The 10,685-nt window shown below is 55.9% G+C and overlaps 2 protein-coding genes across 3 annotated transcripts in view; both read right to left on the bottom strand.

Moving 5' to 3' along the window:
* Window positions 1-349: 349 nt before the first annotated feature.
* Window positions 350-4,275, bottom strand: NMRK2 (nicotinamide riboside kinase 2). Its single transcript, XM_037824198.1, has 7 exons — window positions 4,234-4,275; window positions 2,537-2,627; window positions 2,000-2,048; window positions 1,739-1,895; window positions 1,405-1,476; window positions 1,008-1,114; window positions 350-699 (listed from the first exon to the last, which is right to left on the bottom strand). Exons 1-7 carry the CDS (start codon window positions 4,257-4,259, stop codon window positions 614-616), a joined length of 588 nt encoding a protein of 195 aa, XP_037680126.1. The 5' UTR covers window positions 4,260-4,275; the 3' UTR covers window positions 350-613.
* A 3,232-nt stretch (window positions 4,276-7,507) lies between these two features.
* Window positions 7,508-10,685, bottom strand: part of ATCAY (ATCAY kinesin light chain interacting caytaxin) — a 53,528-nt gene continuing 50,350 nt past the window's right edge. For both annotated transcript variants that reach the window (XM_037824205.1, XM_037824206.1), the window contains one exon: window positions 7,508-10,147. In XM_037824205.1, the coding sequence (XP_037680133.1) occupies window positions 10,138-10,147 (10 nt within the window). In that variant the 3' untranslated portion in view covers window positions 7,508-10,137. The remainder of the gene's footprint in view (window positions 10,148-10,685) is intronic.

The raw sequence follows: 10,685 nt of genomic DNA, 5'->3' as shown, positions 1-10,685 counted from the left end.
TCCCCCTCTGGGAAATGGGGGTGATGTTCTCACTGAGATTGCTGGGGTGGGGTTCAGGGAGACATGAACTCTGCAGGAGAGGGGTCAGACTTGGATCTGGGGACAGGAAGTGGGTGCGCTGAGGGCCTTTTGGCTCTGAGTGCAGCACCGAGCTGTCTGTTGAAAGCTAGCAGGAGATTTCCCATTTGGGGAAACTGAGGCCCATTGGATCACATTGCAGGGATCCCAAAGGTGTTGACTGTAACTTCCCAGAGCTCTTCGTGCTGCCCCCAGGGACCACCCCAAAATCAGAGAGGGGATGGGAAGGTCCCTCTTGTTGCCACCAACAGAGCACACTGCATCCCAACAGTTACAAAATCAGGACTGGGTTTAATACGTAAGCCACGTGAGGTTACAAATACATCTTAGGCTGGATCCTGGAGCCCTGGGGTGCCAGGCTGTGAAGGGGGGGTCCACTCTCTTAGGTACAGACTTCCCCAAAAGGAAGGGGACAAAGCAGCCTGCCCCGCTGTGGCCAGGATTGCGGAGGGGTCCCCACGGCCCGGCGAGGCGAGCAGAACTGGGGGGCTGAGCCAGCTGGATGTGGCCCAGCCCCTCCTCTCCCAGCACCCCCCTAGGAGCAGTTTAAGAGTGAGTTCTGAATGTCTTCCAGGACTTGGTGGAAAAGCTCCTCACGGGACTTCGTGCCGTCCAGGTACACTGAAACCAGAAGGGCCAGGGTTAGGGGCCGCTGGGAAAATGGCCGAGGGCCGGGTCACCCCCGAGCTGTCACCAGGAGGAAGGTGGCCAGCTCAGAGGGGGACGGGTGGGCTGCTGGGTCAGAGTCAGGGCCCAGGATGGCCTCCAGGCCAAAAGCAAGAGAGACCAGTGGTTAGACTCCAAGAGGGACTTCCAAGTTTCCCAAATGTTCCCAAGTCGGGGAGGGCCGAAGGTCCTGGCAGATGGGGAGGGGCTGGGCCTGGGGCCCACCCGGGGGCAAGGCCCGCCAACCCCTCTCTGGAGCTTACCCACTTCCACACCGTTGGCTTCCATCTCCCGTTTATACTTCTGGTACATGGGCCACACGTGACCGTCGAAGAGGCCGGGGGGATCAGGGACCGGGTAGTTGTGGGTACTGAGAAGGGAGATGGGTGACAATGAGTCGCCCAAAGGGTATTGGCACAAGCAGACCATGGAACTTTCTTCTCCTGCCCTGGGGTGAGGGGAGGCTGGGACCCCTCGGTCCAAAGCCCAGGCTGGCATCATTCCTTTTCATGGCTGAATAATATTCCACCCTGTGGAAGGACGAACCCCGTTCTGCATTGGGGCAATCCCATGTCCAGTGGTATCTTCCGGAACACCAGTCCCATCTGGGCATCCAGGACGGCTCCCGTGGGGGCCAGTTCCCCCCACCTGCAGGCTTACCTCCTCCTCCACTTGCACTCCTCGTAAGGGACGGTCAGGAAGTACCGGCGGCTGTACAGGTGCACCAGGGGCCTGGGTGGGGGTGAGGGGGACACGGTCAGCACCCAGGGGCTCTCCTTCCCCTGGGACCAGCACACAACAGCCCCTCGGTCTCGGGCCTGCTCCGGGGTGGGGCTCGCCCTGGGTGGGATCTGAAGGTCGGGGGCTCTGGGTCAGCTCGTTTCGGGCTGCGTCTTCCACTCATCTGCACGGGCCCAGAGACGGGCAGCAGCTTGCCCAGGCCCACACAGCTGACCCCCTGCTCTGCCTCCCTGTCGGGCCGGCCGACACTCACTTGTAGCTGTAGAGCAGAAAACCTTCCAGAATGAGGATGTGAGGGTCCGAGGGGCTGGGCTGGATGCTGACCCCGTGGGTGCGGGCGAATTTCCGGGGGTTGCGTCTCCAGGCCTGCACGGTCTCCAGCATGGCCCCCATATCCAGGGACTCCAGTGCTGGGGGGCAGGGAGGGGGGAAAGCGGGTGTCAGTGGAGGGCGGGGAGGGGTCCACGCCAGTCCTGGGCAGCGGTGGGGGCAGGGGGCTGCCGTCCCTCCTTACCGTCCCACTGTTTGAAGCCGTCCTCCCCGACTGCTATTTGGTCCTGGGGCTGAAATAGAGGAGCCCAGGCCGCGGGCTCAGTGCCTGCTCCCCACTTTCCCCTCCCCTGAACCCCCTACTCTGTGGCGATGGCGATTTGGGGCCCAGAGTCTGGGCAGAGCCATTTGTCTCCTTCCCCAGCAGCCGATGCTTGAAAGCTCCGATGTCCCCATTGGGGTGGGGGCACCAGGCTTTGCCCGTCACCCTCCACAAACCTACAAGGAAGGCGGGCTCAGTGCCCCATTTTCCAGATGGTGGGGTCGAGAGTATTATGGCACCACTGTAGCATGTCCCCTTTTGCAATCTGCATCCTGTGGTGGGGTGTCTTGTGAGGATGAGTTTGGCACAGAATAGTTGCTCAGCAAAAGGGGGTGCCCTGCCGTCCCCCGCCTGGCCTGGCGTATCAAACGAGGATGGCAGAGGGCACCGCTGGCCCATGTCCCCTCCTTGGGGGGCCGCCTCGCCCTCCATCCCCCACCCCCCGGAGAGAGCAGCCACCTTATAAAAGTCATCCTGGTGGATCACACAGCAGTTGGGCAGCGATTTGAGGAGGTTGTTTGTCAGTGTTGTCTTGCCACCGTTAGTCACTCTGAAAAGAGAGCGGGCGTGAGGCTGGCCAGGCCAGGGGTGGACAGCCAGGGGGGTGGGTGGGACTCATCAGGGGGCTGAGGGACCCCAAACCAGACCCCCACAGGATGAGATTTAAATAGAAACCAAAAAAACCCTAACACAGTCAAGAATATTTTTATCCGTCTAGGAGGCTTTTGGGGCAGAAAGAAAGGGCAGACAGCGTGCAAATCTACACCCAAAAACAGCCAACCCAGAATGATCTATCATAAACTAGGGACACGCTAACCACTTTACACGTATCCACTCATTGAATCCTTATCTGCAACCCTAGGGAGTGGGACTATTATCCTATTTTTACAGATGAGGAAACTGAGACCCAAGCTTGATTTAGCCTTAGCAGGGCTTAAGCGGACATCAAAAAAGCCAAACTAGAAAGACAAGTGCAAACTGGGGATAAAAATATTTGCAACAGAAACACACAGTGGTTCCCTTCAAAACCAGAAAGAGGCAATCAACTTATGCAGAGATGTACGACCTCATCCATAACCAAGGGGGGTAAAAAAAAAAGGGAAGAAGGAAAAAAATTAAGCAATTGGCAAAGTGGGGAGACCAACTTGTCCCTGTTTGCCTGGGACATTCCTGGTTTTAGTACTGAAAGCCCCACATTCTGGGAAACCAGACTAATGGACACCCTAGGACAAGGAGAAGATTCATGACTTAGAGTTGACGAAAGACAGAAAAGGGCAACCATTGAGACGTTCCAGAAGTCACATGAGCGCTATTTTATAAAGCCCTTGAAATGAGCGTCACTGTGACCATGAGCTCTTCTTCTAGGAATCAGGGGTAGCAGCTGTTATAAAAAGGCCAATGGGCCAAGGGACCCTCCATACATGAAGACAAAGCCTAGTGTTAATTTGGGTTGTTACTAAAAGGTAAATCTTGCACTCAGGGCAAGTTACAGAATTTGCAGGGCCCAGCATAAAATGAAATTGCAGGAGCTCCCCTGTCCAAAAAGTAAGAATTTCAAGAGGGTGATTGCAGAGTAGTAAACCAAGTGAGGTGACTGCAAAAGCTGGCAGTGCTCAGGCTAAAAGTCGGGCATCTTCTTCTAAGATTTCATTATTGGTAACAAAGTGCAAGAGTTTAAATCTGCAGGTGACGGATGAGATGGAAAGCCACTTCTCAAGGTGAGGGCTTTGCCAGAGGTCACCCAAGGTTGGCTTCCAAAGGCAGCGGGGTACACACACAGCCACAGCAAAGGCCATTTGTGGGGGACCCCCACCTGCTCATGTGTCTGTCCCAGGAGGAGAAAAAAAAAAAACAAACAAACAAAAAACACAGGGAGGAAGGCTCCTTGCTTTCAGGGTTTTGTATAGTATCTGGTCCCAACTGATTTTGGGTTGCACCGGGTATAATCAGAGGAAATTTGTTTCTATTTGGAAAATTTAAAAAGATGGGGCGCTCAGGAGGTCATATGTCCAGTCTCCCAGCTAGAGGCGTGGAGACCCCTGGGTGCAGTCAAGACGTCGGGTGGCAGGGGTCCTCTGTGACCCCAGGCTCCGGGGCAGCCTCCCGGGACCCTATCCTCCCGCATCAGGGTCCCCCCCAGCCCCAGATCCGCTCACCCTCCGATGCCCACGATCAGTTGCATCTCGGTGGGAGGGAGGTGGGCTGGACCCCGCAGTTACTATTGCTCGACTTCATTGAGAAAACCCGGCGCCTTTATAGAGCGGGGCAGCCCGGGGTTGGCCTATGGGGAGCGTGGGCCGCGGGGTGCGGGGAGGGGCGGGGGCCCCGGCACCTGTTCCCGCCGATGGAAATAGCTCCAGGCTACCTTTTGCCTAAATTAGTCCCGGGCCAGCCTGGGCAGGGGCGTGGAGGATGGATACCCCGCAGCCACCGACCGTCTCCCTCCCCCCTCCTCTCCCCCCTCCCTCCTCTCCCTCCCCCCTCCCTCCTCTCCCCCCCCCTCCCCTCTCCCGCCCTCCTCCCCCCTCCTGGCCAGAGAGCCCTGGGCACAGATCACCCGCCACACACTTTCCCTCCCTAAAAATATCCTGCTCCAGCGTGTCCCCAGGCCTGACCCTGACATTTAAATTGGTTCTGGTGGCCCAGGGGACAGCAGTGGCGCCAGCCCCAGAAGTCCTGGCCCTGCGGGGAATCCCTCTTCCAAAGAGGGTCCTGGCTGAGTTGGGGTGGCGAATCACAAGGTACATTTGTCTGGTCACCAGAATATTCTCCTCTGCGTGACTGCGTCTCAGCCACCCGGGGCTGTGCGTGACTGTGCTGAACCCCCCAGACATGTAACGGAGTAATACTCCGCTGTGCCGATTCTCCTACTCATCCGCTGATGGACACTTGGGCTCCTTCCGCCTTTTGGTGACTGTGAACCTTGATGCGGTGAACAGTGGTGACCCTGCTTTCAATTCTCTTGGGTCTACACCTTGGAATGGGATTGCCACCCATATGGTCATCCTCGCCTTGGAGGGCAGCTATCTGGCCATGGCGGGGTCTTTCCCAGCTGCTCCCTGATCCCTCCCTCCTTCTCCCGCCTGGAACTCAATGACCTTGGATGGGCCCCTGCTCTGTCCCTCTCTGGGCCTCAGTTTCCTCTTCTGGCAGAGTGGCAGGGAGTCTGTCTTGTGTTTCTAGGATGGCCATAATAAATGACCCCACCCTGGGTGCTTTCCAACAACAGAAATGTCTTCTCTTGGCTCAGGAGACCAGAAGTCCAAAATCAAGCCATCGGCCAGGCCATGTCCCTTCTGAAGGCTCTAGAGAAGGCTCCTTCTTGGCCTCTTCCAGCTTCTGGTGGTTTCCGGCCATCCTTGGCGTTCCTTGGCTTGCGGCCATGTCCCTCCAGGCACTACCTCCATCTTCACATGGCCATTTTCTCCCCTGTGTGTGTCTCTCTGTGTCTAAATTCCCCCATCTTATAAGGACACATACACATCCTATTGGATTAGGGTTGGCCCTACTTGCATTAGAGTTCTCCAGAGAAACGGAACCGACGGTGTGTATATATGTATATAATATATATAAATATTATGAGATTTGTTATAGGAGTTGTGTCCCTTGACCATGGGGTGGGCAAGTCTGAATTCCATAGGGTCAGCCACGAGTTGGGAACTCTGATGAAGGTTTTGATGAATTCCCCCGGACGAGCTGGCTGGCCAAAGTAGAGATGGAAATTCTTCTTTCTGACTGTTGAAATCATCAGTTTCCCTTTAAGGCCTTCCACTGATTGGATGAGACGTCTCTCCTTGCTGAAGGCAATCTCCTTTGTTGATTGTAGATGCAATTAGCCATAGATGCAACCAACTGACCGATGATTTAAATCCAGGAAATACCCTCACACTAACTCAGTTTCCCTTTAAGGCCTTCCACCAATTGGATGAAACATCTCTCCTTGCTGAAGGACATCTCCTTTGTTGATTGTAGATGCAATTAGCCATAGATGCAACCAACTGACCGATGATTTAAATCCAGGAAATACCCTCACACTACCCATCCGGCCGGTGCTGGCTTGACCAAGCAACTGGACACCATCCCCTGGCCAAGTTGACGCGTGAAATTAGCCAACACGCTACTCCAACCTGACCTCATCGTAACTTGATTCTATCTGCACAGAACTTATTTCCAAATAAAGTCACATTCAGAGGTTCCGAGTTGACATGAATCTTGGGGGCACACTATTTAGCTCAGTTCAGGGGCGAGGACTGGGACCCTGAGCTCTGTCAGGCATCCAAGCCAGTGGGCAGGAAGGCCCAGCTCCGGGCCTTAACCTCTGGCCCAGTTTCGGTGGCAAGAATTTCCTGGGAGCGTCCCTGTGGGGCACGTGGCCAGATAAAAGGCTCTTCCAGCTCCCCGCCCTGGGTCTGTGCAGCCCAACCACCAACCCCTCTTCCCAGATTCGAGGTCAGTAGACACTGACCATGCCCTTGGTTTAACTCTGGGTTCTGCTGAAATGCCCACCGCGGCCCCCAGCCCCTCCCCATCTCTCCCTTATCCTTCTGCTCCTGTGTCACCCAGCTCCATCCTGCCTCTGAGCCACTGTCTTTGCTGTTCCCTCTGCCAGGGATGCCACTCCTCCCCCAGGTCTAGAAACTGCTACTTCTTCATCAGGTCTCAGATCAGAGGACACGAGGGGTTCTTGTTGCCTGTTGTATCCCCAGTGGCTGGTGAATGAATAAATGAATGAATGAATGAGTGAATGAGTGAGGCTGTCAAGGAACCCTTTAGGGTAATCAGAGATTTGGTGGGGTGTGCCCATCCCCCTCATCACCCCTGCACCAGCTCTGCCCTCCTCAGCTCCCACTGCCCCCCATGCAGCCCCTGCCCCTTCTCTCCGAGGTTGTTCCGGGCACCCCACAGAGCACGCTCCCCAGCAAGGACCCCTTCCTGCCACCCAGCTGACACCGTGTGGACCAGAGGCCCCAAAGTCTCCAGCAGGGACCACCCAGGGGTCACCGTCCCACAACTGCGATTGGAGGTTTAGCGCCCACCCTTGGAAGAGCACAGCCCCCCAACTCTCCTGCAGCTGACAGAGGGCCATGGGTCCCCAGCGGGGGACGGGGTGGCTGGTGTGTTCCGTTGCTTGGGGATGGGCTTTGAACCCACCACCCACTCACAGTGTGACTTCGGCCGTGCCTTGTTCCTCGCCGTTAACACAGACGGATGCTCTGCCCACTTGGGCACACGCTTTTCTTCTTATTAAACTCCTCAGCAGACTCTGATTCCAGAGGGAGACCCCAGAGCAGGAAGAGAAATCTGGAATCGCAGAGCGGCTGGGCCGGAAGGGGCCTTGGTAATAACTCAGCTGAACCCCCGTTCTGCAGAGGAGCCCAAAGCCAGATCCCTTGGAAATGAACAAAAACATTGCAAAACCTCCCTTCCCGGTTATAGATGATTTATTTCACATAAAAATCTCCCCAGAGCTCATGGAACCGATGAATTACTTAAACCACAACAGGAATCAGCATGATTTTGTGTGTGTGTTTTTTTAAACCACGAAACTCACCGTCGGGAGGACGGGAACTGTGGCCCTTTGGAGAATCACGGTTTTGGGGGACGGTTCGTGAGGCCACCACGGGCCACGAGAGGAAAATCCACATTCCCCCGGCAAAGCCAGCCAATGTCCGTTGCATTTTGGCCCAAACTGCCCCATGGACACAAATGTGTCACGAAGCTGATTTGGGGACAGTGGCCCTGTTGGGACTGAGCTATGTGGTGGGACTTGGCACGGCAAATAAAACTCTGCATTCTGACTTGTTGAGGAAGTGGGGGGGGGGGGTGTGTCTCTTTTTAAATTTTTTTTTCTAGAAGGTTCACTGTGCCCTTTGTCCTTTCTGAGGCTGCTGGTGATCCGTCGGGCGGTGAGGGGGGCCTTGGCGCCATAGGGGGTCCCCTCTGGAGTTTCTGTTGAGTGTGAATCTTTTTCGACGGCCAGTCCATGAGGGTCTGTCTCGTCCGATGCCCCATGGCTGAAATGCGGGAGACACGCAACAAGGAACGTCTGGGGCGTGTAGAATGATGACCTGTTCCCCGTCACCTCTTTCTGGCTTGGAGCAAGGCACGGGTTTCCGGTGACGATCGAGGCCCGTGAGTTGTCACCGTTGGGGAAAAAGGTTCACGCTGGATTGGTGAGCCTTCGCTTGCTGGGGACAGACTTTGATCAGTGGGCTCAGCTGTCCGAGGGCTTCCGGAATCTTCAGTTGGCCTTGGCAGAGACGCCGTACACTGGGGTGGGAGATGGGGACTTCCTGGGCCACCTGTCATCCTTAGATGGGCAAAACCGCCATCGGAGCCTCACAGCTGCAGCCCCAGAATGCACGGACTCACTTTTCATAAAAGGAGGTGCTCTGGGGTGGGGTGGGGAGAAGGGGATGGGGGCGGAGGGCCGTTTGGAGATGCCAGCCCTTTCCGCCGGCCTCTGCTTGCTCTGGTTCCGAGGCGCCCCGTGCGTCTCAGGGACAGGCCCTGCCCTCCGTGCTTCTGTCCCTTTATTTGACACATGGGGAAACCAACCAGAAACAAGAATGAAAATCTCACCATGTCCTTAAACGTCCTGGCCTTACTGGGAACAGTGGTGGGACCCAGAAGATCTTCCTGGCAGAGCCCTGCAGCTCCATGGCAGGATTGCAGAGCCCAGTCTGCTTGGAAACCCCGTCTTTCTCAAGGCGGTGGGAGCTGGCATTTGGGATGGGGCAATTCACCAGAGTGAAGGACTGTTACCCATGGCGGCCGTGACCCTCAGTAGTAAATCCCACCAGCTCCCTCCATCGTTGGGAGAACCCCAAATGCCCTCACCGCCTCTCTCACCCCAGGTCAAGAAATATTCACCACTTCCACTGAGACTGGGGCTAAGGAGCCCAGATTCGTAAATTGTGGGGCTGGCCCACTGAACCCCAAAAAAACAGGAAGAGGGGGCTGTAGCATGAACCTCTCGATTCCAATCTTAGGATTGGAGGGGACCAGCCAGGGAGAAATTCCTTTGCAAGAATCCTCCAGCTTTTTCTTAAATGCCCCCAGAGACAGGGAGCTCACTCCCTCTAGGGGGTCACCCAATTGGCGATTGGAGCATATCAGAAAAGTCTTTCTTGGCTCAAAGGGTGAACGGGCCTCTGGATGGGGGTGGCTGGTCTCAACTTGGAATGCAGGTGTCCCTCAAGCTCCCCTCCTGACACTTTTCTGCCATCCTTGGTGTCCAGTCCTTCGAAATACTAAATATCCCATACCCTATATCTTCATCCTGCTAGGGTGGCGTTTCTGGAACGAGCCCATATTGGGGCTGGCTTCTCACTCTCCCAGCCTGGCGCTGGAGCCGTGGTGTAGAGTCCATGTTAAAGAGGCTCGAGAACATTCTGGATCGAGGGGACTGTCATTCTGCAACCACAGATGAGGATGAACGGTGGTGTTCATTGGCGGTGCAGGGGCCGATGCTCCCTCGGAAGGTGAGGTCATCAGAGACAAAGGGGCAGGTGCAGTGGAAACATGCGGATGTGAACTGTGGACATGAGGTTGTGGACCGGGAGGCCCTTCTGGACGCAAGTTCCAGGCCAGCAGCCCAGGGCCGTTCTGGAAGGAAAGGCACAGGAGCGAAGCAGAGCGGCCAGGGCGCCCGGGGGTCTGTGGCTTCGACGTGGGGTGGCTGACGAGGAAGCAGGGGGTCTGGAATCAGGACCAGGGGCCAGCCGGGATGCTGAGGGGAGGTCTCTGGGGCCACGCAGCAGCCGAGGCTATCGGGAACCCTGCACACCCCACACTCCTCGGCTGTGAGTTCATGAGGAGGGCCGAGAACTGGGTCCTTTCCCAAAACTCACTAATACTGAGTTGTTAAAAAAAAATAAAATGTTTTCAAGCAGCTAGAAAGGACACTGGGTTTCAGAGATGAGAGGGAGAGACTGGCTCCCTCGGAAGATTGTGGCTCGGGAGGAGACGGGGATGAGATCCGGTGCCAGGAGGGCATTGGATAGAAGTTTCTGGAATGTGGAGTCTTCCTTTGTGTCCTTCTCTATGCTCGCTTTGCCTCAGGACATGCTGGAGAGGGGGAAACACAGGCCAAGTTATTACTTTTTTTAATTAAGAAAGTGGAAAATGTTTTTCCATGGGCTTGGAACGCAAAAGAATGATCTGACCTGCTGCCCAGGTATGGCTCTGAAGGGGCTTCTATCCTGGGGCCCCAGAATTCAGGCCTCCTAACAGACCAGAGGGGGTCTCAGCCCACCCACTCATCCATCCACCCATCCACCCATCCATCCATCCACCCATCCACCCATCCATCTATCAACCCACCCATCCATCCAACTGTCCAACCATCTGTCCATCCATCCACCCATCCATCCATCAACCCACCCATCCATCCACCCATCCATCCATCCACCCATCCACCCAACTGTCCGTCCGTCCGTCCGTCCGTCCGTCCCCCATCCACCCAACCATCCAACCACCCACCCATCCACCCATCCATCCATCTACCCATCCGTCCATCCATCCATCCATCCATCCATCTGTCCATCCATCCATCCACCCATCTGTCTGTCCATCCATCCATCCATCCATCCACCCATCCACCCAA

Source organism: Choloepus didactylus (assembly GCF_015220235.1).
Source record: "Choloepus didactylus isolate mChoDid1 chromosome 25 unlocalized genomic scaffold, mChoDid1.pri SUPER_25_unloc1, whole genome shotgun sequence".
NCBI classification, from domain to species: Eukaryota; Metazoa; Chordata; class Mammalia; order Pilosa; family Megalonychidae; genus Choloepus; species Choloepus didactylus.
Note: the sequence above shows the minus strand (reverse complement) of the source record. Positions and strands in the feature narration are given on the sequence as shown.